Raw genomic sequence first — 27,206 nt, 5'->3', positions numbered from 1 at the left:
TGTAACATGTGCAGAGAGAATTAGATTTGGGTGAGTTATTTTGTTTCTGTGCAGGGAAAATACTGACTGCATGATTTTACACTTCAATATAGATCTCACTTTGAAGAAAAACCCCACCCAAATCTAATTCTCTCTGCACAAGTTACATCTGCCCCACCCGCAGTGCACATGGTTTTGTCCATCTAAGAAGGATTTTGTCAGAAAGAATGGACTAGAATAACCCCCTTAATTCTTAGATGAATTACACTGTCAGGCACCACTCATAACCCATCTATGCCACAGTCTCATCTCCAGTGTCCCCCTGCGAACGAAGGAGAGATTCCTTCCTGATCTCTAATCACCAAACATGTAAATTAAACTTTTATTCAAAGAAAAAAAAATTATATTCACTTCATAATGAAAACAGCAAAAGGGTGCAAAGCACCAGAAAGAAGAAAAAGTTAAAATACTATTAGTACACAGGTCCAGAGTGCAAAGGTCCTGTTTAAATCCTACACTGATTAACAAAAGCAAAATTGTTTTTAACATTTGAACAGTCACAGTTCAGTGGACAGGAAACCAGTAGTAGTTGGCAAACAGTTGATAAACATAGAGAAAAAAATGCATGCCCATGCATAGGTTATGTGTGGATTGCCTACATTTAAAACATTGCAACGTCTACCAAGTTTCTTAAAAAGTACACATTTCGACTGCATCCAGACTGGTGAAAAAGTCTGGCCTAGGACTGGGTCTATAAAACAATTGCAAAGTAGTCATTGCTTTTTAACACCATAATATACAAAAGGTAATTCAAGCTAGCCATGTGTAAGTGGATCCTAAAATTGATTTAATGTCAGAGGCATTACAGACAAGTGCCGGAATTCGCATGTCTACAAGAGGTAGGGCTAAAATGGCATAACAATTGGCATAATTTTACCCTCCTCCCCCCACTCCCCAGAAGAGCTACGATTGCTGGTATTTGATCATCGGAGGAGGGGCTGCAGGTCTGGGGCCATGCAAAGACTTGTTCATCTTTTGGGGGAACCCGGAGTACCACCCAATTTTTTGAAGTTTTCCAGCAGTTTTAGGAGGGTAGGCTAGTGTGTACTAATTGGTTTGGAGGAATATTCCACCAAACCAATATTTTTTTGTTTTTTTGTTACAGTAGGTCATTTAAGTGATTACTGACTAGAACATAATATAACCTTGTTTTTATGATCATTGAAGTTCACATTTCATTGACAAAATTAAGTACAATTAGTAAAATATATTGCTGCTGCTACTTTTAGATCTGGCTTGCTTTGCTCAGTGATGCCCCTGGTTCACTCCCTTTCTCTCTTCTTCCTCTTTTTCTTATATGCATTCTCCTGTCTTTTTTTCTCTCTTCTTCTCCAGGGTTTTCATTTATCGAACTCTTGTTTAACTTGCCTTTTATTTATATGGTCATTTCGTTAATCCATATACTGATGACTTTGTTAAGAGTTTTATATTGTTGTTAGAAGTCTGTTCACTTCCATCCAGATTATATATGGTTCTATATAATGCTATGCAATAAAAATCATTCTTTAAAAATAAAAAAATTGCTACTGCTTTGAAACAAAAATGTAATTTCTGTGATGGTCAGTTACTTTTGGGAAAGCATTGCACGATCAGTTGCTGGCACTGGATTTCCTCAAAAGTTCAATATAAGGTGCGGAAGCTAAATGTGAGTCATTTTCTGGTGGAAGCCAGGTACGTATACCAGAAGAATGCTACCAAGTTGGCAAACAGCACTCGGAACTGAGGAGACAAAAAAACAAGTGAATTATGTCACTTCGGTGGATCTGGTTGCCCCTGGTGTTGTCTGCATTGTCAACTCCTATACTGTAATACCAGATGGGTGCTGTACATAATGTTACACTGCAGCACCTGACTCATGTCACTAAGGAGGACATGCGTTTTTTTTTTTTAATTTGTACAGTGCAGTTAATACTAATGCAACATGAATTACCCTGGATATTCTTGATGTGCTTTGTATATAAAGAAATCATGTACAATGAGGTCATTCAAATTGCAAAGTTACTTTGTAAACAAGTAATAAGTGATACAAAAAGGTAGATCCCGGATAAAGAAATTCCTTCAATTACTATTTTAGCTCTATTCTGTATAGAGTTGTAATTGAAGGAATTCCCATATCACGGATCTACCTTTTTTTTCACTTATCATTGTTTACAAAGTAAATTGCAATTTGAATGACCTCATTGTACAGGATTTCTATAGAGTGTACATACGTATATCACTGTTATACAGAGCACAGCTAGATATCTAGTGTAACATCAATTTTGTATTTAAGTTTTCATGGCACAAATTCAAACAACTAGATGTAGACAAGAGTGATAAACCCTAACCACATACCTCCCAACATTGAGGAGGGACGCTGTCGCGCACTGTAGGTGTGTCCAAAAAAGTCAGGGCCTAGCGGGAAAGGGGCGTGGTCTGTAATCGCGATGAGGTCACACCCCATTTTCGCTGCTGTGGGGGCATGAATAGATGCTGTGCATACAGCGTCTATTCATTATTGACTCCACACTGCCAGCCCCGAGCGGGGCGTGGGAATGTTCCCCAAAAACGGGACGTTCCTGCAGAAAGTGTGACAGTTGGGAGGTATGTGACCATACACAGACCAAACAAGAGGCAGAGCGTAACACATACATATTTACAGAACAAAAATGCAATTCATGTAGAAGATGTAAGACCTACTTATATATATGTGAATACTAAATTAGCCAAATACGAATTATACATGGTAGTAGAATATAAAAAGTAGTGTGAATATATATATTTATATACATTTTTGCAGACTGCCCTTACCTGCACAGGAATATAGTTCACATTGATGTACTGAAATGGCGTCCAAACTTTCCAATTCATCTTTAATGCTGACCAATAGCTATCCTTTAGCTTCTGATTCAGTGTGTTCAAGTCTCTTCCCTAAAGAACAAAGGTTAAACAAAACTAATATAAGAGTGGGTGAGGGCTGCATAAGCCAGAAACCATATAAGAGCCCTGACTTAGGTTCATAGAAAGTTCAGCAAGAGAGAAAAAAAACTTAGTCTGGCTGTTCTGCCTGGATACAAGCTGGTGATCAGGCAGGGACCTATCAGGGATGTAGGGGGAGTAGCCAGTCAAAGGTTATATAAGTTAGATGATCATGTGACCTCATCCTTCTTTTGCCATTTTTGAAGCCCTCCTTCCTCCCCATGAACGGGCTCACTAGAGGGATGGTTTATCCCGGTGAGTATTTTTGGTGGTCTTTGCAGAAGCGTTTCTGCAAAGAATTTTATTTTGTGGCTTTCCAGCCAGCATGGCGGGAAGTCGCTACCAGCCAGCGGTCAAAGGGGGGCACAAGCGGTCATCGTAGGGCACCATCCCCTTCGTAGGACGGCGAGTGGTCCTTCCCGTGCGGGTGGACAGGGGGGCGTTCCCCTGCGGGACCGTCCGCTAAGGGCTCAGCCAGGTTAGGGGGTGGTGAGACCTTCACGATGCAGGTTGTGCCATTAGGAGGCGGTGGTGAACCCCTCCTGCAGTTTTCTGTTTTTTACGTATATCAAGTTGACTGGGCTGGCGTGTTGGTAGCGGCTTAGTCTTTGCCATCCTCCAACCTTTAGTTTAAAAGTTAGGGACTCAAAACCCAAATTCAAATCCAAATTTTTAGTTAGCTTACAAGGTCTTCAATAAATATTCCTCTGACCTTTTTAAACTTAACTCTCGGTGTCAGTGTGGTTATTTCTTGTCCGCGTGAGTTATTTGGTGTCGGCTCAATTATTTAGATAAGGGTTTTTGGTTAAATAATGTAAAGGTATATTAAGTTATGGGCTACTTATGATAACCATGTTGAATATTCTGAGACAGAAAAGTATGTAAGTATTGTATGGTTTCATTTCCACGTCAACGTGGCAATTGCTGACCATGCAGGAGCCCTGTCTGAAGACTACTACCCCATCCAGACTTAATGTCTTTGGGGTAGCTTGGTACCAGGGTTATTTTGAGGACAGAACCAGGTAGCTTGCTGTCTGAATAGCATGACCTGTGTCATGTTTGAAAAAGGAGTTGATTGTTGGGCACAGCAGTGCATGGAGATCAGATGACATCATCTATTAGCATCCACTGTTAGATGAAAGAAACGGTTCGGTTTGAACAGCAATGTTTTAGGAATAACCATGTTCAGTGTCCTGGGACTTAGCTGGGATTTAGGTCTGTAAGGGGTTTAAAAAGCAACAATTACATTGCTTGTCTCATAAAAAGGATTGCCTGAATAGCATGTACAGTGGAGTTCTAGGATATCAGACTATGGGGTAGATATATTACAGTATATCCTGCTTTGCCTCATTAACGTTATGTTCTCTATTTAATTCTTATTTCCAGCAAGAGAAGGAAGACCATGGGCCAAATGTAATAGGGTGAGAGTTTCAGAAAGTGAGAGATTTTGGGAGAGTTTTCCCATGTTTTTTAAAGCAGCAATCAATTAAACTGCAAAACCAGGTTGATTTTGCCATGTAATTGATTGCTGCTTTAAAAAACATGGGAAAACTCTCCCAAAATCTCTCACTTTCTGAAACTCTCACCCTATTACATTTGGCCCCATGTCTCAGTTGAAAGATGCCGGAAATATGGCAAACATTAAAGTGTATAGTGTGATCAGGTTTCACATTGTAAAGGGCACATTAACAGCAGACATTAATTAGCAACTTGTCCATTTGTATGCGGATAATGTCAAGTCACTGAAAGTGGAGGACCTTGACGTTGAAGGTCACTGAAAGAGTGGTGATCTCCCTGAGAGGCTTAGCAATTTTAACGGGGGAAAACTGGGAGGATGCATGCTACAAGAAATGGGCAGATTCTTCAGTGCACTGATAGCTACATGATCAGAGATGAACAGAAGCCCAACGTTAAGTGTATCTCCAATATTTGTGGATGTGTGAAGCAGCATTAAGCTTCTGGCAAGCCTATCATATTTAAGTACCACACACATAACCCTCTGAGGCACTTATGTATTATATAGCTTTTCTTCTGGACTTGTAACTTGGTGGGACTGTTATGCCATCACTAGTGCCTGTCCTTGTGTTTCCCTCCTATATCCCTTGCAGCAGGACTCTCCTACCTCCAAGTCTGCCTGTTACCCAGTTTGTTTTATCATTGTCTACTATTGTAAAGCGCAACGGAATCTGCTGCGTTATATAAGAAACTGTAAATAAATAAATAAAAGTATGTGCAGATCCACGCCTGCGATGTTGCCTGCAATGTCTCAATAACGCAGCATTGAATTTCCAGAAAATACACCTCCTTCATGTAGCTGCAATCCCTACACTGTGACGTCACAAGCTGGGAACCAACATTGCGACAATCTGTCACAATGTTCCCCGCAAAGAGCCTGCCAAGTAAGCTTCAGCTTGCACAGCTGGCCAACAGAAGTGGGGGCTGTGAGGCCTGAAAGTCTAGGTGATGACACAGACACTTGGCTTTCCCCTCCTAAAAAACAAGAGCAACAGACCTCCCACTGCCCCCTCCCCAACCCCTGGATAATGCTGCCAGTCAATCAGGGAGCGGAAGAGGGTAACTACAGGCAAAAATAGAAGGCCTGTTCTGTGCATGCGCAGGACCGATGTTGCGCAACAGCGGATTCCCAATAATCGGGAATCTTTAAGCCTCCCATCTACTGCGCAATACTTGAAATCAGGCCCAATATTCACTCAGTCCCCACGTAGTAAGGGTAAGTAGTTCCTTTTCTTTCCCCTTCACTCTCCAGCCCTGGTACTACACCTTTTCACAGGGACACCTATCTAATAATGATTAGATATTGTGACTACAACATAATCTCCATAAGATCTTGGGTTTAACTGGAGACGGGTCAGGAGATATGCATAGATCTCTGTACTTTATGTGGTCATACTACTCAAGAAGATACTGGACACTATTAATAATTAAAGCAATTATTTAAATGGCCTTTAGTCTCCTCAGGTTATTGCATTACTCTTCCCTTTTTTTTGGAAAAAATACACCATGCAACAATATCCATTTCTGTATTCAATGTAAAAGAACACACGTATAACGAGATCTGTGTGCCCCAGGGAGTTATGTAATAATGCCATGCAGTTGCTTAAACTAGGCAGTTGCTAGTAAGAAGCACATATAAATTGTTCCAAATCCATACTGTTATATAAGTTATCCAAGTTCCAATAGGGCAATTAGCAGAATTGTCCTTGCTATATGTGACTAATACTGGGAATATGAGAAATGTACTTTTTAGTCTGTTCGGCTGACACTGAAGGTAAATTATAGTCTTACACTAGTACACATCGAGCAGAGATGACATCAGTCTGATCATCAGTTTCCGTCTGAATTGGAATGACATATCTGGCATCTCAATCAGAACGTGTGCACAATATCCAGATGACCACAGTCACATTTAGTGCAGTCCAGTCAGATGTGCTGCACGGCCAACCCAGCGCAATCTGGGCGACAGCATCGCATAGTGCAGACCCAGCTATACTGTAGTTTGATTTCTTATGTATTTCCCCTCCTCATATATGAAAGACTTCCCACTACTAATATTACATGTGTGTTAGTCATTACTTCCAAAAGGTAATTATTTTAAATCTATGAAAATAAAAGTTTAGGTTTTAAATACCTAAAAAAGAAAAGATCCTTTCACAGCGGTTACATTTACTAAAGCTTCTCGCTTACTAAAGCTTTGAAAAGATAAAAAAAAGGTGATATTGGGCATAGCACCCAATCAGGTTCAGTCTATCACTTTTCTATTGCATTTTAAAAAAAATATATAGACCAAATCTGATTGGTTGCTATAGGCAAGATCACCTATTTGAATTTGAAGAAATTTTAGTATGCAGAAGAATGAGCAATACATATAAAAATGTATGTTGAATGGTGTTATACAGATATTTAAATACAGCCTATATAATACTTTGTATTATGGTAATCATTTAGTCTGAAGGAACATAGAGACTAGAAAGAAGCAGAAGAAACACTCACTTCTAAAAAATTCATCACAATGAAAAAAAGGAGCAGGAAAGCTGGGCCAACCACTAATCGGTCAAGCATGAGGCGACGGAGTCCAGCTAGTGGCACAGAGGAAGGGATCAATTGTTCCAGAAACAGGTAGAAGTAGTGAGACAGTGGTCCTGTGAAGCAGAGTCTAGGGAAGAGAACAATTTCCTCTTCATTACTAAACAATAATAGATGGGTATACTGGCAAATTACTAATAGATATTAGTGACATTGCTTTTTTGAACATACTAAACAAATATTACAGAATTCTCCCCCCCCCAAAAAAAAAATATAATAATATTATTATAAGTCATACCCACCAATGTATGTCCAAAAAGGACTTGAAGGTATATACACATTTAAAGCAAAAACCTACAATTAGGTGCATTGGAACAGATTGAGAACTGGCAGATGGGAGTGATCTAATCCTCCGCAACCTGACATTTATGCGGCTTTCAGACCGCAAAACTGGCTTTGACCAGGTATTTTAAAACTTTTCTAAAAAGGGTCTGCCAGCTTAAACCCCTTTCACACCGCATGTCTTTAAATGGTATTTTAGCGCAGTTTTTGATCCTTCGTAACACTGAACCCGTTTTAACCCATAGAAAACAGTGGATGAAAAAACGGGTCTGAACGGGATAGGACCCTGCTTTATTACAGTTTAGAAATACCAGTTCAATAGAACCGGTAAATTCACTCTGCACCTTTCAGACTGCACAAATTGCCATTTTAAAACGGTAAAATAACGGGTAAAAAGTGCGGTCTGAAAGGGGCATAACTCTCATGCCTTAAATTGCTAAATAAATAAAATGTATAAAATTGGATGCACCAACTGGTTTTATAATTCAGCAGTGAGGTCACAGATGTAGGGTGGAGGAGTGGTGTGCATATGCACAAATAGCGGGATTTTGTAGCAAGAGGAGACACCTCACGGGATGCCCACCCCCCATTTTCATAATGCTGGGAGCATGGTCAGTATTCCGGATACTGTTAGGCATGCCCCCAGTTCCTCTTCAGTGAATAGATGCTACACACATGTGCACGTCATCCACTTACCATTTGTTTTGCATAGGAGACTATGGAGATGGCTACTGCTACACCCAATCAGGGCTGAGCTCAACCCTGCTTGGTTGAGGGGATGTCACTGGAATTCCCTGAGTAGCGGCTTCTCAAGTTTAGGGTTCGGGTTTTGAGTGTTTTATTTTTGATCCCTGGAGCCCAATTGGAGAAGAGGAAAGATCTGCGGGCAAGTGTGTGGCAAGGGGAGTATGTATGTTTGCGTGCGTGACGGGTGAATGCTTAAAAATAAAAAATAAATCTACTGGGTGCGTGTGTGTAATTATTGTAACATTGGTCATGCTGTAGGACTGCAAGTTCCAGTGCCCTGCATGCTGGGACCTGTGGTTCTTCAAGAATCTGCATGTGGGGGAGGCTTTCTGAGACTACTTGTTCCATAGCACAACCTAATTTAATATTTTTAACCACAAAATAATCATTCCAGCATCCATCACCCAGGAACGTCGGGGACAGCCGCGTACTTCAGCCCTGGATGGGTGAAGCCTGGGGTGGGACCCCTTATTACCAGCGGCTGTCAGCTGAGGTGTCACAAGATGATTTAAATATAGCATAAATGTGCATTTGTAGCTAGGGCACAACCTTAAAAATGGGGCGTGGCCGTGTTGAACCTAGGTCACGCCTTTGTTTGCATGGTATCGGCTCTTTGTCTTACCATAACACATTTTTTGGCTCATTGCCACGGATTGGTGGCCACCCCTGTTCTAGAAGATAATAGATAGAATATATTGATTGCTATATTTACCCTGCAGAGAGATATTGCAGTTGTCTGCAAACTATGCAGACACAGCGGAAAGCCAGTGACAAGTGAGAATGTGCAGGTACTATGCATAGATTAGATATAAAGACCCAACAGGTCTCTACATGCAATAGGCGTTTCTGGGAGGATGCACGTAACAGATCCATCTCTTGATAGTATGAAGTAAAATGTGATTGGTTGCAATGGGCAATTTATCCCTAAAATGGTACGCCAGTTTCTGACAGATCTTACACAATCAGCATGAGGGAGGTGTAATTCCTGAAATGATGATGGCAAAACATTGGGCCTCAGGAAGACAAACATATATTTATAGATGAGTGGACACTCATTTGTATAAGGTAGGAAGTAAACTTTCCGGAAAAAGAGTCTGCAGGTAAGTCAGACTCCATTGTGTTCTAGAATAGATTTTAACAAAAGGGACCCAACTAAAATCTGACAACAGTGAACAGAAATCTGTAATGCCCCTTTCAGACCGCACTGAAAAACCGGTATTTTGCCAATTTTTAACCGTTTTGAAACGGTAATCTGTGCGGTCTGAAAGGTGCTAAGTGATTTTACAGTTTCCCAAAAAAAGTCTGAAACGGGATTCCTCCCCCCCCCCACCTCCCCCCTGGGCAGCGCAGGGAGGAGAATAATCGCGCTGGGGGCAGGGGGTCCCTACAGTGTATGTTATATCAGTGGCGGGGTCCCTGCAGCTACTAGTTCCCATCACTGATATAACATACACTGTAGGGAACCCCTGCGCTGCGCTGCCCAGGTAGGATCCGTGCTGTGGGGCTGGAGGACCCCCGGGCAGCCTCCCCCCCCCCCCCCGTCGTGTCCATACCGTGCGCACGACGACCCCCGGGCAGCCTCTCTCGCCTGTATCGCCGGACAGACGGAGTGCTGCAGATAGCCGGCTCCTGTCCTGCGGTGAGTGTTTCGGGGGGGGGGGGGGGGGGAAAGCCCAGCCTCCCCCCCTCCCAATCAGCCAGAATTTGCCGTTATCACTATCGCTTTCACACCGCAAACCTGCTTTAGAACAGGTATTTAGATGCGGTGTGAAAGGGGGTCAACTGCCTCTGACCCCTTTTAAAAAAACTTTTAAATACCTGGTCTAAAGCAGGTTTTGCGGTGTGAAAGCAGCATAAGTAAAGACTAATGTGGCTTACACATACCAAACTTTCCTTTGTTTAACTGCAGTTATATTTATTAATAATAATAACAAAAACAGCACTTTATAATAATGATTTTATTCTGTATTCAGGAACAAATCTCAGCACAAAAGCTAGGTCTGACCAATCATTGGATTATTATAGGTATATATATTCCAATCTTGTGTTTAATGCAGCAATTTAACTGATAATTACCATTATGTTGCTTAGCATGAAAGATGCCATGTTATTCATTGGAATTAAGTTTGAATCATTAATCTGATCTGATGATTCAAATATCATGGTAAAGTGGTGCAATTATAATGTGGTAGATGTATAGAGTAAAACAATGTTAAACCCTTTGCTGCAGAAGGTGAGCGGGACTCATCATTGACATGGGACTTAAGCTGCCGGAATCTCTGCAGCAATTTACAGAATCTAGAGGGGGAGTGCATATAAATAAAGTAAAATGACCTTTTCCATACCTGAAGACCATAGTATAGTATTGCCAATTTATATTTATGGCATAAACACTCAAATAATTCACAAGTATTTTTTTTTTTTATTTAATTCTATTAGTCCCTGCATTAAAGACAAAAGTATATTATTCTTGTCTCTTTACTACATTATTCCTTACACTACAGAATTTTTTTTTTTTAAATATCTTCAATGGGCCTGATTCAGCATGAATCTCAGAAGAAAATCCCTATTGGCTGATTTTGGCTCTTCTGTGCATCCACATCAGAGCGCATGCTCAAAACGCAAACTGTTCTAATGGTACATTGTATTTACTAATTGCGTTAAGAGACTAATTGATTATTAGAAAACACTTGTGCAATTATGTTAGCACAGCTGAAAGCGGGGTTTGCTCGATAGAGAAGCTATAAAACTGACCTTCCTTTGAGCTAATTTAGTATCTGGAGCATCACATTTCTGGGTTCGATTATACTCTCAAAATGGCCATAAAAAGAACTTTAATGTGAAACTCAACAGAACTTTTTTCTTAGAAATTAAGACTATTCCATGTGGGAAATTGGCAACAAACTGAACATTTCCTAAAACGGTGTGTACTACTACCATCAGAGGACCGCACAAACAGGCTCTAACCAGAGTAAAAAGAGTGGGAGGCCTCGATGCACAACTGAGCAAGAAGACAAGTACATTAGAGTCTCTAGTTTGCGAAATAGACATATCACAGATCCTCAACTGGCAGAGTCATTAAATTGTACCCGCAAAACTCCAGTTTGAGTACAATTTGCTTTCGGCTTTTCTTAACAAGTTTTGATACATACCCCTCCCAGATACAGCAGTGATTTAAAGTATTTAAGTGTTCCTTATACAATTAAAAGTATTATATACACACACACACACGTAAGATTATATGTATAGTCATGTGAAATGCAATGTATAGCAAGTAAATTATAGATCTTTTCATATTTGGTGCTTGTGAATTATTTTAGAATTATATGTGGTATGCAGTTAGGAGTTCAACAATAAACGTGGAAAGTAAGAACATAAGGGAAAAGCTGTAATGCTGGCTTATTAATCAGGCACTTTAAAGCATTATTTTTACAACTTTAAACATGATCATTTACTATTATATTTGAATAAATGGCTATTACAGTGTTTGAGATCATCTTATTAACAGGTCAGAATAATTGCTTCAAACTGAAACAGTGTCCATTCAGAGGGGCGACACTGAGGTTGTTTAACACTGTCACCCAACACGCAGAAATATTTAAGTGGCGGTACAATTGGTGGAGATTTGGGGGGTAGGTTTTAGGTCATTTAGGGTAGTAAAAAAGATTGAACAGGTGGGGATTCATAAGGAAAAGTGAAAGAGCCAACAGGTAACCAGGTCAATTTGGAACAAGATCTAGTAATGTAGTAGAATGAGTATAATGTGGCATCTTGTGACAAGTGAGGCTTTTCTGTAGCAAGTAGCAGGTCAGAGAGGCATGTGGTGAATTGTTAGATCAAGTCGTGTGCAGGGGATGTTTTGGTATTTTTTTTTGCACTCTTCAAAATGAGACATGGCTGTTTGAAGGGTGACACAACTAACCCCAAAGTACACTGCATTGCCATCACAATCTTAAAACGTGATGCAATCAGGAATCTGGCATTCAGTATACTGACACCTGCATCCTGAGTATGACCGGGAAACTGATGCCGGAATTCGGACTGCGGGATGCTTAATGGTAAGTATGCGGCCAGAGTTCGAGTGTGGCTAGGGGGAGTTAGGCTGCAGGGTGGGGTTTGGTCAGAGGTGTACAGTGGATAGAATTAGGGGGGTATTCAATCCCGGGTCCGGACAGTCAGAACCCTGGCCCATTTTTATTTTGCTTGCCTGTTATTCGGCAGGCAGGATTCAATGTCCCGCCTGCTGATCGGCTAAAAGGGAGCGTGTGTGTGAAAACACATGTGGATTGTCGAGATACGGCTGTTTTTTGGGAAAACGGGCCTGACTGCTTTTAAAGTCGGGTCCGTTCTGCCAAGATTCCGCTTCAATGCAGCATTGAATAGGTGTCCACCGCTATTTCCCCCATCGGAAATAGTAGTGGGGATTGAATACCCCCTTAGGCACTAGCAGGAGGGTAAGGGTCAAGCTGTGAGGGGGGTTAGGGTTATGCTGCTGCAAGGGAAGATTAGGGCTTGGAGTGGGTAAGTATACTTTCCCCATGTCGGGATTCACTTCAGAATGCAGACATCGGTAATACGACCTTAGGTCATCCATATGTAGTCCCTTAAAACATCTTTCAGTTAAGTAATATTTCTCTGTATAACTTTTTAGCTGGTCTATAAATACATAATACAGGTTTCCGCTGAATGCAGTAAACAATCTCACCCATATGTAGCAAAACGTAGAGGTGCAACAAGATCGACATTTTTCACTGAAGATTTACACTTGCGCCTCCTCTCTATGTACTGTGACAGAAGGTTTGCCAACGCAGACAGTATTCCGCTGTACAGAGACAAACAGTTCAGCAAATGTTACCGATTAACAGACAGTCAAGTATATCAACTGAATAAGATTACAATTAGAGGAAGACTATTTCTCACAAAAGGATTATTGATGGTCTGTAAAAAGATAGAAAAATAATGACAAACACACACATGTAGGGAATAAAATGACCCGTACCATGCCAGATTTTGAAGATCTATCAATAGATTATTTTGGCTCTAATCAGAAGCCCTCTACTAAATTTGAATGAATTATATAGTACATTTCCATTGTTAAAAAGCACATAAAACAATACAATATAAATATACTATTGATTTATTAGGGCACAGGATGTCAAACTCTGTTCTTAGGACCCTAAAAACGTTTTCCACAATGGGATAAACTCAGTGGTTCCCAAACTGTGTGCCGTGGCTCCCTGGGGTGCCTTGGAACACTTGCAGGGGTGCCCTGGGCTGGTGGTCCAGGACCAATTCAAATTAATTATGGTTAATTATTTATGTGCAAAACCAGTGCTGGTGGCTGCCAATAATAAAATATGTACACACAGAAGCAAATCCTGCCCTTTACCACATAACTGACCCTGGGAATCGCATATAAACCCAATCTAATAACTGTTTGTGTGGTCCAGGGGTGCCGTGAAAAATGTTGATACCCTTAGGGTGCCGTGATTCAGAAAAGATTGGGAACCACTGGATAAACTAATAAAACCAAGGTTGAACTCGATGGACACAAGTCTTTATTCAGCCTGAACTACTATGTAACTATGTAATAAAAGCATTAGCTCTGCTGTGGTGGATCTCTTAAAATGTATCGTTGAGTAATGAGTACATTGGTGCTCTTGTTAGGTGACCCGGAAATCTTCAACTGAGGATAGTTTAATAACCTCTGCATTAGAGAAATTAAAAATTGCATTCACTACCATCATAATGCTACAAAGAATTAAATGTAGGGGTATACTATTAACCGTGATCATTGATCACAGGTAATTGCTTCGCTGGAGGCGAAGTGGGATAAGTTGGTATGAGCCGTGGGTTTATCAGGTATTTTGTTTGTGGTCAAATCACTGGGCGGAGCGGCCTTGCTCAGTAACCCCCTGCAGACTACCTGCCTGAACCAGGTGAAACAAAATAAGTTGCAGCTCATGCGTGCTTATGAGGTCTGTATCAGGCCTCTAATTGCATACCCCTTTCACATAGAAAACCAGCAGGTGAAGCAGTTCTACCTGGTAATTTGCTGTTCAACGCGGGTCCTTTTTCAACGTGAAAGGGTCAACCGGATCATTCCAATCCAGGAATTTACCAGGGTAGAGGACCCGGGATTTTCGACCCAGGTTGATCCTTTCACACAGAAGCAATACGTGTGTTATTCCTGAAGTAGCCGTATAGGAATTTATAACCCGTAATTTACTTTTCTGTGTGAAGGGAGGTCAGGTTGGGACCAGCAAAATTATCCGGCAATGAAAATGCTGGGTAAAAGCACTGACCCCCTGTGCCCCTTTAATCCGGCCCTGCACACATTAGAACATTACAGGATATACAGGACTAAACATAACACTAACTGAAGAACTAAAGCAGAGCACAGGTAACAATTAGAAGGGATGGCCATCGTTGCTATTGCTATCAATGGCAATAGTGCACCTGGACATCGATGGTGTTAAAATATGCAATGGATGACCATTGACATGGTAATCCATTTTGGTTGACTGATTGGTCTGTGGGCCAATTAAAACACAGGGGAGGGGCTCCGTGTCCTGGCACTTAAAAAAAAAAAAAAAAAAAAAGCAAAACCATCTGGTTCTCCCCATCGATGGCAAAAGTATTCAACATTGGCCATAAACCATCAATGATTTCAAATCATTGATGATCAATGGCCATCCCTAAAAATTAGTAGCACAATTCTTAGTACACAATACAGCTACGATGTAGGGAAGCAGAGCAGTTGTGCCCATGCTGGGCCGAGTCTGATCTGCTCGCTAGTGTTTGGAGCCCAGCAAGCAGGTAACCACTGCCCAGCCGTGCACAGTCCCCCGCTGCCCGTGTGCATGGCTGCGAAAGTGTATGCAGCCGTACACACAGGGTTAAAATCATTCACAATGATATTCCCCTGCTTGCAATGCTGAGTGAGCCAGGACTCTCTCCTAACGGCTGGAGAACAACTGTGTTTCCTGGGGGATGGCCAGAAAATGTCATTGGCACCCCCCCCAAACGCCCGCAGGGTGTCAATCACCCTGTAAGAAAAGGCTAGCCTTTGCTTGCTTCCTTTGTGTGGACAGCTTGCACATGCAGTCAACGATAATCGCTCAGGGTGCAAATGCACTGCCTAGTGAGTGGATCTGAATGACCCCCACTATCATAGGCAAGTTGTCATTGGCAGAGATGTATGAAAACAGGTGAGAAGAGATGCAGGTATAGACGTTACAGTAGGCGAGTAAAGGTGCATACAAATGGAAAGATGTTGGAAACAATCAGACATCGTTAGCGATGGCTTCAAATTGTTCATCGTGCTCAGGGCCGGATTTGTGCCTAGGCCCGTGAGGCACCGGCCTCAGGGCGGCACCAATTAAGGGCGGCAGGCAGGCTGACATTCAGTTAAATAGCAGCATGGCACAGCGGGAGGGCAGCAGCGAGTGACGAGCGCCGCCGCCGCAGACATGAATTATCATATGTCGGCGGCAGCGCCGCTCGTCACTCGCCACTGCCCACCCACTCTGCCATGCACATTACATCACCGTTAGTGGCTGGGTCCGGCGGTCCCCCTGCGCTTCCAGAAATGGCTCAGGCTCACTGCTGCTGGCTCCTGCCCATTGGCTACTCTACACACACACACACACACACAGTCTATTGGCTGCTGTGTATCCAACAGCTGAGTGGCACGCAGATCCCCCCTGCGCTCAGTTGTTAGTCACAGTGTGTGAGCCGGAGAGAGACTGACGGAGACACTGTGCTAATCACTGTACTAATAAGTGCCTCCCTCCGGGTCCTCCGTACCGTGAGCAGTCCAGAGTGCTTAAAAAAAATATTAAGGTGGGCTACAGTTAAATTTTAATGATATATAAATAACAATGTATATACATATGATTACATTAAAATGTGTGTGTGTGTGGGGGGGGGGGGCACAAAAATGTTGTGCCTAGGGGCGGCCTGACCCCTAAATTCGCCCCTGATCGTGCTTACACATGAAACACTTCACATAAGATTGGTCTATGAGCTTCCTGCATGCATTAAAGATCATGGACCAATCTTAACGATTGAATAATGAGTGCACCTGTAGGGTGACCTAGAAAACGTACACTGTTGGGGGTACTTGAGGACCAGGGTTGGGAACCACTGATCTAGACCACAAGCATTAGGTTCTAATGATTGTGGCATGTGTAGGCGACTTTGGCTTTAGGCAGTCCAGCTGGCACTAAAGCACAATGTACATAAAGTAATGGCTCTATCAGTAAATTACATTGTCACAGTAATCTGGCAGTTACCATAAAGTTCTTAAGGTAACTGCCAGATAACGGTGACATTTGGCAGTCCCCCCCTTAAATGTTTTCCTCAGCTGTGACCTGAAAGGCACTCCCCCCAAGTACTGGCACCCTAGGCTGCAGCCTAATAAGCCTCTTGGTTAATCTGGCACTGATCACAGCGGTAGCAGGGTAAAGCAATCCGGGGTGGCTGGGAGACTGTAGAGGAGTTATTAAATGGCTCAACTGAGGGACTACAACCTCCAGCACGCCCTGATAACTGCGACTTGTAGTTCCACATCTGCTGCCAGAGCCTGGAGCAGGGTGTGCGTGTGTGTGGGGCACATTACCTGGTCAGCGCCTTGGTGAGGACGGGCCGGCTGTGCAGGAGCTGCAGGTAGGCACGTAGGGCCGCTGTATGGAGCGGGACGCTACCTATGGTCGGGACTGGTTTGGAAGCTAGCGGCATAGCTGCTACTGTTGCGCTGCCGGGCACCTACTGCCTGTGCCAGTGCCAGCTGTCCTGCCGGAGGCGGAGCCAACACACAGCCTGACTCCTCCCTTAGTACAAGCAACCATTCTAACCCCTCCCTTACAGGACACGTTACTATGGCAACTCGACCCCAGGCCAGAACAGAGGCTAGACTCGTGTATCATTCACAACGATACGGTTACAGGAACCAAATCCTTTGCAACGTTACGGCTGTAATCCAGTGTTCAGATTTATTGCCGGTCCCTAACATCATACTGCCATGATTGGCTATGTTTGACATCGTCAGTTGATTGGCTTACACCGAAGCAGCAACTTGGCTGGAGGTGCTGGAGTCGGCTAGCTGATTGGCTGAACGTTGTAGAGCGAACTGCTGGTGATAGGTTGTTGTAGGCTGCGGGGCAGAGCCTATGACAAGTGCTGGCGGGAGCTGAGCAGCGCGGGAAGTACGGCAGCTCTGTCTCCAGCCAAGAATCAGGATCATGGTGCTGCAGAACAGCGGAAAGCTCAACCGCGACAGCCGGGGCGACGGCGAGAACCAGCAGTGAGTGTTATGTGGTCGAGGCTTCAACTCTAGTTCTAGCCTGGCAGTGATACATTGTGGTCCCCTTCCATCATGACCCCACCAAGCTGGTACACAGTTATCTGATGCTGGGCTGCCCCCATAATGATTGCAGTCATCTGTGATGCAGGAAGTATTTAAATGAATTGAAATATGCCTGAACACAGGTGACTGTAACCATGAATGAAAATGGAAGTCTAGTAGAGTGTGGCACTGGGCACAAATGTGGTGCAGCAGCTTTGTTTGCCTGTTGTGAGCCTTCCTTCCAGCATACCCTGCCACAGTTTTGCTGTGAGACAACTATCAGGGCAGCTGGATGCCACAGTTCACCTACTCCTTGTCGATGCTATGTCACTGTCCACTTGGGTTGGGATCATTTGGTCTACAGCATTATGGTCGACATGGGAAAAGGTCAACATGGTTCTAGGTGGAAAGGTCATTAATTCGACAGGTAATTAGTTCGACATTGTCTAGGTCGACAGTCAAAAGGTTGACATGGGGTTTTTCACAGTTTTTTTGACCTGGATGTCAAAACAGTCGACATGGACACAGTTTAAAGTGCACCGCATCCCCTCGCTGCGCTCGCAATGCATCAGGCACGGTGCTTCGCTACGCTCTGCACACTATTCGAACTAATGACCTGTCGAACTAATGACTGTCGACCATAATGCTGTAGACCAAATGACCGCATCCCCCTGACTTTAGATCAGGCATGTCCAACGTTGGCCCTCCAGATGTTGTGAAACTACACATTCCAGCATGCTTTGCCATAGTTTTGCTATTATAGATTGCTAAAACGATTGCAAAGCATGCTGGGATGTGTAGTTTCACAACATCTGGAGGGCCAACGTTGGACATGCCTGCTTTAGATGGTCCTAGCTAATTATTACTATAGACCACAGTTCGTAAGCTTTCTTTAACATGCATGCACCCTGAACAAGATGCTAATACGAGAGTGGAACGCGCCACTGACAGTCTGGATTCCAACAGTAATTTCTCTGACATTGGAATCCCAACTGTCAGTAGTCGGGCAGGGGTGGGTTTAGGGATGAGGGCGTTCCTAGGCACAACAATAATGTTTGCACCCCCATCCCTCCTGCCTAATTGTATTATTTTTATTGATTACTTATAAACCCTCATTTGATAATAGCCAATATAATGGATTTATAAAAAAAGCCACTAATTGTGACATGTTCTTTTATTATGAATACATATTTACTAAGTAGGACAGGTTACAGGGGCAGTATCTTCTATCCATTTACACTCTCTATTTAAGATGGAATATAGTACAGTACAGTAGATATTTTGCAGTTATTGGTACATTTTGGGCTGACAGTACTATCAGAGGCATCCAAGTGCCACACTCAAACATGTGCCGCCCCTAGGCATGTGCCTCACATGCCTAATGAGAAATTTAGCTCTGGAGAGGGGGGCAAGCGCATCAGAACCCCCTGTATGCTGAGCGCGCCATGCTGCAGGCTTGGTGACTTTCTGTGCTCTACACAGGTTCTATTCTCCCTCTATGTGGGGGGCGTGGACCCTCATAAGGAAGAATAGCCAGTTGGGATCCCGACTGGGCATTTAGCAGGCAGGCTTCTGATGTCAGAGAAACGACCATCTGAATCCTGACTGTCGGATCGTCATCCAGCACCCGCTAGTACAATCAAATCACACCTATGTTCTGTTTATGGAGAGTTTTTTTTTTTTATTACAGTGCACCTTAGTTTACATTATTTTAATGCCAAACATCTGATCTCCTTGGTCAGGATCCATCTTACTTTCCCAAATCAGCTGCTTCACACGTTCACACCACTAGTGTTCACTCTGTGAGTGTGCGGGTTGGATCAATGTCTTCCTGTAAACCTAAGCGTATCCGGATAGTAAGTTGACTTTGACAAAAGGCAGACACAAGCAAAAGGTTGACATGGAAATTACCAACTTATGAAAAGGCTGATATGGCTTTTTCATACATTAACATCTACATGGACTCCGATTGGGAATGATAAATTGTGCTGAGCACAGCGGTAGTGGAGCCAGGCACCTGGCCTGAAGTATGGCGAGTGTATGCACTACACTAATTAGAGCTCCACGTGCTCAAGTGTCGACACCAACCCTGTGTTGGAAATAGCCACTGTGCATGGTGTTAAGGCTTTCTGCGCATGTGCAGAAACTGGAGCATGTACTCAGCACGTCGCAGGGGCAGGCTCCTTTCATTCACCCAATATGAGAACATTCTACATTGTGATTCTGGGCACTAATATTGCACCCAGATCCCATTGTTAATGCTATCATTGGTAAATGGTTTTCCTTAATTACTTGACTGTATTAATGCTAGGTTAGCCTAGCACTGTTTAATATTGTTGTGTGATTTGTTTAACCATGAGCATAGTGTGCCACTGGGTACAAATAATGTAATATCTATTCACCCATGTATCCAATCTAAATCTGAACCTGGTCTTTCACTTTCTCATATACAGAAAACCAGAGTAGTTGCACGTTCACACGCAAAAACCCAGATTTTAATTGTATGTATCTCTCTTGTATAACTTAAGAAGAGATGCATGAAGCAGTTCTTGGAATGGTATCTCGTATAACACAGCTTAAGCTGTATTGATTTGGGTAGTGGACTAACAGTATGTGAAATGGTTGATAGTATTGCTAGCCTGGGACAGAGATTTTATGTACATACAATAGGGCACCATTGTAAAATATTTTTGTGCTGTAACTAATTCAATGTTTTCTTCTTCATTCCTCCCAAATCATTCATTAGAGATGATTCTTCATCAAGTTCGGCTGCCAAGAGACTGGAACGCAGCCAGTGGACAGATAAGATTGATGCTCAATATGGGTTTGAAAGGATCCGGGAGCCTGGAGAAAGAACAGGCTGGCTACTCAACATGCATCCGGTCAGTGTATTAACCAGCCATGTATAAGCTGGAAGCATTCAATTTATATGTTGTAAATGATTGAGGAAACTTAACACAAACTGGCTTGCCAAAATTCTATAGGCATGGTGACAAAATACAGGTCATTGACCCTGTCTCCTAAACCCTATTCCATGTCCAGTCACAGATGTTGCATGCCTGACCCTGATCTCTCCCTGCAGAATTGAAGATACTGGTGTGGTAGGCAGAAAATCCAAATAATTTGGTTGCACTATGATTTAATATCTTGCTATTTTATACCTACTAAATAAATTGCTTCTAGAAAAATAGGATCTGCACCTTTTAAGAATATCAGTAGATAGGGGGTAGGAGTGCTATTTATAAGGGGGGGGGGAATCTAAACAGACAGTTTAGAAATCTAACAGATTAAATATATGTAGAATAATTAATCAGATCTGTATGTTGAACTATGTATGGACTCCACCTCCATCAACACTTAAAATGGATTCCTGATCATAACCATTGTAAATAAAATGGACTGAGGGTATTCGGCCCTCACTCTGGGCCAATTGTATATGGACAAAATGATTTGAAAGTTTCCAAGCAGATTCTGGGGCATAAGGTCCCTCCAATGATTGCACAATAACTAGAAATAAGGAATTAATATTCCATTATTAGAGAGCATGTAAATGCCTTAACCCAGTGGTTCCCAAACTGTGTGCTGTGGCACCCTGGGGTGCCTTGGAAGAATTGCAGGGGTTCCCTGGATTGGTGATCCATGTCCATGAAACATTATTTATGACTAATATAATAGGCAAAATGTGAACAAACGGAAGTGAATCCTGTCCATTATCACATGACTGACACTAGGGATGAGATATAAATACAATATACTTAACTGAATATTTTTTTCTGATGTTATCATTGAGAAACGTTTTTCTAGGGGTGCCATGAAGAAAATTCTGATACTCGGGGGCGCTTTGATTCAAAAAAATTTGGGAACCACTGCCTTAACCTGTCTTGGCCCGATACCTGAATTGAATGAAATTTTGTTGAGGGATGGATAATTGTATCCCAGTAAAGAGAAATCTGGTGGAACTTTATTTTTTCAATATTTTGAAAACTTCTTAATGCTGGTTAGTAAACTACCCACTTAGGTGAAATTGTGTTAAGCGCTGATGTGTCACTGTTCAGCAGTTATCTAGGGCTTCAGCCACAGTAGGGTTTTCCATATACCATGTAAGGATTCTTGTGATCCTAAAGATACCGCTATTGGGAACCGGCGGTGACTGACTGCTTGGTGAGATCCTACTGAAGATGTAGAGGTATTTTTGGAATGTGTGTAATGGTGTTTAATTGCTGTAGCATCGAGGTGCACTAAATTGTATGTGTTAGCAGAATGCTGCTACTGTGTTTCCCTGATAATAAGACACTGTCTTATTTATTTTTTTCCTCAAAAAAGACCATAGGTCTTATTTTCGGGGGAGGGATTATTTTACATGTTACATGCCCCACTGCGCCTTTAAAAAAATGCCATCCCAGTCATCCATAATGTAACGTACGGTACATGCCCCCACCTGTTTGTGTAAGGGGATCTCTCTAAATGGATTATTACCGTACTGTAACGGTATTGTGCCGGCGCTGTGTGGTGAGCAGCAGCCGCGTGATGTGCGCAGCAATGCATCCCTGGGAACGGGAGCTGCGGTGTTGCAGGTGAGCGGGCGTGAGTGAGCGGAGGTGAGCGGGGGCTACACTTATCAAATACATAAAATTACATGGGGAAATTGATAGGGCTTAATTTCGGGGGAGGGCTTATTTTGGACCAGCGTCCAAAATCTGGGGTAGGGCTTATTATCGGGGTAGGTCTAATTATCGGGGAAACACGGTAGTCGCTGTCAAGTCTTAGCACTGTTTCCTGTGTTGCTTACAGTTTTGTCAGTTGATTTAGCTGTAATGAGCCCCAACCCTAGGATAGCAGCAGCCTAAACTGCACAGACAGAGATTATTTTTTTTTCTGCTTGTCTACTTAAAGTATATACCTGATCCTTCAGTTTTGGATGGTCTTTCCAATCCATTTTTCATTCTCATAACATAACTCATTAGTAAATATATGTGTTTTATTTGTCACAAAGTGCAGGTGGATCTTTGTGTTACTAGCAGTATATATTCCCATGCCCTGTTGGGGAATATTTACTACTAGTGGTTCCTGCAGATCGGGAATAGGACTGTGGAATTGCTCCGCAATCCCATGCTACTGAAAGGCAAGCCTACCAAAGCAAGACTCGTCAAGTGGAGATCATTGCACTGCTGTCCAGAACAGAGGGCCTGGAAGATTGAGACATTTGTACATTTTAAGTGATTTATAGCTAGAATCAACATGCCCTATGTTGATTTATTAACATTCACAGGTTTTAGATGATCTTCTTGCTAAGAAGCTTTCATCTAATATCGATGTGTCTGCACAAGAGTTGTGCACCATACACAGCAAAGCTCCATGGTCAGCTCCAGGATGTGTACCATATACTGCAAGCTCTGTTGTCTGCTCAAGACTGTGTGCCAAAGAACGCAAGCTCCACAGTCAGCTCAGGCTTTTACCTCAGACACCACAAACTCCACCATCAGCTCCAGGCAGCAAGGACTACCATACGCCCCAGATGTGCACCACACACACGTCCGGCTCCACCATCCACTCCAGGCTATGTGCCATACAAAACACACTTCATCATTTGCTCTTTGCATGGTCATTCCATTTACGATTCAAAGGTTTTCGTTTCTATAAAACTGGTTGCTGTATTGTTGCTATTGCTTGACAGGTTTCATACATTGATAGGGTTTAAGTGCTCAATGTTATGAAATTCTTACTGTAACAATGGACTGTATAAGATACTTTAGTCTTAAAAAGTACATCTACTCAGGGGTATAACATAGGGACACTAAAAGTAACACACTACCTTACACCAGAGGTTCCCAAATTTTTTTCTTTTGAATCATGACACCCCTGAGTATCAGAACTTTTTCACAGCATCACTAGGGCAAACGTTCTCATTGAAAAAAATAAATAAATGACATCAATAGTTTATATCTCATTGTTGGGGTCTGTTATGTGGTAAAGGACAGGATTCACTTCTGTTTGGCCACAATTTGCCTGTTACAAGTATCATAAATAATTTTTCATGGACATCGACCACCAATTCGGAGCACCCCTGCAAGGTGCCCATGCCACAGCACACAGTTTAGAACCACTGCCTTAAGGCCGCCATACACTATGTGATTTGGGCCCGATTCGGAGGAATCGGGCCAAATCGCATGTGCAGACATCCCATCCGACCCGATGCGCGGTCCCGTGCGCATCGGGTCGGACGTTCTGCACATAAGATTTGTTAAATCTTATTTGCAGCCCAAGGCGGGCAGGGGACGCAGCGTATAGTACGTGCGGGGGACTGTAAAGCAGGGAGCCGGGCTAGAGAGGCAGTGGGCGCACTATCCTGGCCGGGGGGGGGGAAATGCCGCAAATAGATGCTTCTAGGCGGTGAACGCCGCAAGGGGATCAGAGACAGAGACCGGGTAGCGTAGGGGAAGCCGGGCACATACAAATGAATGGACAGCCAGTAATTGACTGAGAGAGCCAAACACTGACTGTTAATTCATTTCTATGTCCGCCCGCTGCTGCCCGGCTTCCCCTACGCTACCCGGTCTCTGCTCTCTGGTCCCCTCGCGGAGTTCACCGCCTGGCATGTGTTACTTGTGCAGAGATAATTAGATTTGGGTGGGGTTTTACACCTGCCTCACCTGCAGTGCACATGGTTTTGTCCATCTAAGAAATATTGTCAGAAAGAGTGAACTAGAATAAGGGCCACAGTTCCTGCTGGAGCCTGCACAAAAATAGCCCTGATCACATCCAATATATGGGACATAACACGGGTACACCACTAGTGGAACACTTTTCAATCTTGTAATGCTTTGTGGAAGCAGTTATTATATATTTATCTCTCTTCCCTAGAATGAAATTCTTGATGAAGACAAACGTCTAGTGAGCGTTGTGGATTATTACTTCATACAGGAAGATGGGAGCAGGTTTAAGGTACAAACTAAAGCCTCTACTTTAATAACTGGATATGGGGCCAAATGTAATAGGGTGAGTGTTTCAGAAAGTGGGAGAGTTTTCCCCCTTTTTTTTTAAAGCAGCAATCAATGACACTGCAAAACCATGTTGATTTTGCCATTTAATTGATTGCTGCTTTAAAAGACATGGGAAAACTCTCCCAAAATCTCTCACTTTCTGAAACTCTCACCCTATTACATTTGGCCATTGGTGTCTGTTGAATCAAAGGTGGAGTACACCAATCCTTCAAAAGTGATCTTGCTGCAATCATTTATTTTTTAGCTGCATTTTTTTGTTTTAAATATGGGAATTTTTTTTTTTCCCTTTTTGTTAAATTATTATAGTAACTGTAAACCTTTTGTCTTCTACAGGTCGGCTTACCGTACAGGCCTTATTTTTATGTGGCCACCAAAAAGGTAGACGTTGATTGTACAATGTTTCTGTTGATAGGGACCCTCATTTTTCCCTGTGTCCTTTACTTACTTTCTTTCTTTATTGTGTCAGGGGTGCGAGAGGGAAGTCTCCTCTTTTCTTTCGAAGAAGTTCCAGGGGAAGCATGCACAGATGGAGACTATAGCCAAGGAAGATCTGGATTTGGTCAGTAATTATTTTTTTAAATGAAAATTCTAATGATAAAAATTTAGAGTGGTATTTGAATTGCTGTTGCATATGTCCTTTCCACATGATCTCAAATATTGCAATATTTGTATTTAAATTTGATACTAAATGTGTTTCTATTCCTGCTGTAGCTCAGCAGTCTAGTGCCAGCAGTTTTCTTTCCAGAAAGAGTTAAGTGCCATTATTAGGGATGAATTATTGAATCTTATTTGTAGCTTTGCTCTAAATGGGTTTAGTTACTGAATCACTGCTTTGTTACTATAACCAAAGTTATAAAATATTAGTCCTTTTATTCTTCATCTTTTTCTGAGAACATCTACTTTATCTATCCTACCTCAGCACAGTTCCTTCTGTCTCCCATTTTCCAAGCTTTATCTACCTATAGGCACCCCCCAAGGACCTGTTTTGGCCCTTTAAAAAAATATATATTTATTTTGCCCCCTGACCACTCCACATCCGTTCATTTGGATGCCTTAGCACTTTCTGAAGCTTATCATGGCCAAGACCCAACCTACCCCCCAATCCAGGATCTCTCCACTCCTTACCCTCTATCTCTCTATCAATAACACCACCACATCATGTCCACTGCCTCCAGTATTCTAGCTGATTCTGAGCCTTACACAAACAGGTGTAAGGTGCACTATTCAAACAATACTTTTTAGAGTTGTAATACATTTTCCAATAATCTTGGCTAGGGTTATGGTCTTATCCACCATATACAGTTATATAACACCCCATACTGATACTTACATCCTATATGGTGTATTTACTTTACATTTACATTTGCAACCTGTCTCTCTGACTCTTGATCCTACTCCTTATACCCCTTTTACACCAAAAATGCCGGATCCGACCCGGCATTTGGAAGAAGGATCCAAGCCGGGTCGGATCCGGGATTTACTCCATTTACACTGCGGTGCCCACCCACAGTGTAGACTGAGGCGGTGCTTGGAGATGACATCATCTCCAAGCGGCGGTACCGTGGAGATCCCCGCCGGATACACCGATCGCCATGCTGGGGGCAGCCCAGCACCAAGGTTAGCTGCTGGGCTGCCCCCGTGCACCCCCCCCCCCCCCCCTCCAGCCGCAGTCCGGGAGGTGAATGGATGCTGCACACAGGCATCCATTCACCTCCTCCGCTGCTGTCTGCAGAGTATAGCAGACAGCAGAGCATTTTTACTTGTAAATCGTTTAATTTCTTTATACTTTTTTTTTTTTTTCAGCCAAACCATCTTGTGGGACTGAAAAGGAACTATATCAAATTGTCATTCCATTCTGTGGATGATCTGATAAAAGTTAGGAAGGAGATCTCTCCAGCGGTACGGAAGAACAAGGAGCGAGATCATGCCAGTGACACATACACAGCCATGCTCTCTAGGTTTGTGAACTTATCAATCCGCACTAATGGGGAGAATTCTCAAACCTGTGTGAGAGAGAAAATATAGAGGCTGTTCATCGAAACCTAGAAATTAATGGCAGATCACAACCACTTGGCCCATCTAGTCTGCCACTTATTTATCCTTTAGAGATCATCTTAACCCATTTGGTTTCTTAGTAAGGATATTAACATGCATATTTAAATAGCTCTGTCTTCGCCTCTGAACAGAGGCTATTCCACTTATCCACTACCCCTTCTGCAAAGTAATTATTTTTCAAATTGCCCCTAAACCTACCTCCCTCCAGTTTCAGGGTATGCCCTTGAGTTATATTACTTTTCTTCCTTTTGAAGAAAGTTTCCCTCCTGGACCTTGTTATATTTTAAAGTTTCTATCATGTCCAATCTTTTCCTTCTCTGCTCCAAGCTATAAATATTAAGTCTTAATCTTTCTGGGTAAGTTTTGTGATGTAGGCCATGCACCATTTTTGTTGTCCTTCTTTGTACAGTCTCTAATGTATTTTATATCCTTCTGGAGATATGGCCTCTAGAAATGAATACAGTGTTCTAGATGAAGGTGTACCAATGACCTATTCTTTCCTTCCTGGCTACAGTTCCTCATTGCTGTGTTACATTTATTAACTGCCTTTATGTCACTTGAAATAGTGACTCCTAAATCCCTTTCCTCCTAATGCTGGCCACACATCAGACCAACTTTCCTCCACCCATCCAACTAGTTGCATGGATGGAATAAAAATATGGTACTGATGG

At 42.7% G+C, this 27,206-nt stretch overlaps 2 protein-coding genes across 2 annotated transcripts in view; one reads left to right on the top strand and one right to left on the bottom strand.

Moving 5' to 3' along the window:
• Positions 1 to 347: 347 nt before the first annotated feature.
• On the bottom strand, positions 348 to 17,053 carry PXMP2 (peroxisomal membrane protein 2). Its single transcript, XM_083145307.1, has 5 exons — positions 16,754 to 17,053; positions 12,836 to 12,952; positions 7,009 to 7,171; positions 2,830 to 2,949; positions 348 to 1,758 (listed from the first exon to the last, which is right to left on the bottom strand). The coding sequence occupies exons 1-5, from the start codon at positions 16,870 to 16,872 to the stop codon at positions 1,690 to 1,692; spliced, it is 588 nt and encodes a 195-aa protein (XP_083001433.1). The 5' UTR covers positions 16,873 to 17,053; the 3' UTR covers positions 348 to 1,689.
• A 66-nt stretch (positions 17,054 to 17,119) lies between these two features.
• POLE (DNA polymerase epsilon, catalytic subunit) overlaps positions 17,120 to 27,206 on the top strand; it is a 76,850-nt gene continuing 66,763 nt past the window's right edge. Inside the window, exons 1-6 of the mRNA XM_083145306.1 lie at positions 17,120 to 17,437; positions 20,226 to 20,361; positions 24,341 to 24,421; positions 24,814 to 24,858; positions 24,947 to 25,039; positions 26,284 to 26,438. Of these exons, the coding sequence (XP_083001432.1) occupies positions 17,376 to 17,437; positions 20,226 to 20,361; positions 24,341 to 24,421; positions 24,814 to 24,858; positions 24,947 to 25,039; positions 26,284 to 26,438 (572 nt within the window). The 5' untranslated portion in view covers positions 17,120 to 17,375. The remainder of the gene's footprint in view (positions 17,438 to 20,225; positions 20,362 to 24,340; positions 24,422 to 24,813; positions 24,859 to 24,946; positions 25,040 to 26,283; positions 26,439 to 27,206) is intronic.

The sequence above is a fragment of the Crinia signifera genome, chromosome 1 (genome assembly GCF_055691185.1).
Source record: "Crinia signifera chromosome 1, ASM5569118v1, whole genome shotgun sequence".
In the NCBI taxonomy this organism is placed as follows: domain Eukaryota; kingdom Metazoa; phylum Chordata; class Amphibia; order Anura; family Myobatrachidae; genus Crinia; species Crinia signifera.
Note: the sequence above shows the minus strand (reverse complement) of the source record. Positions and strands in the feature narration are given on the sequence as shown.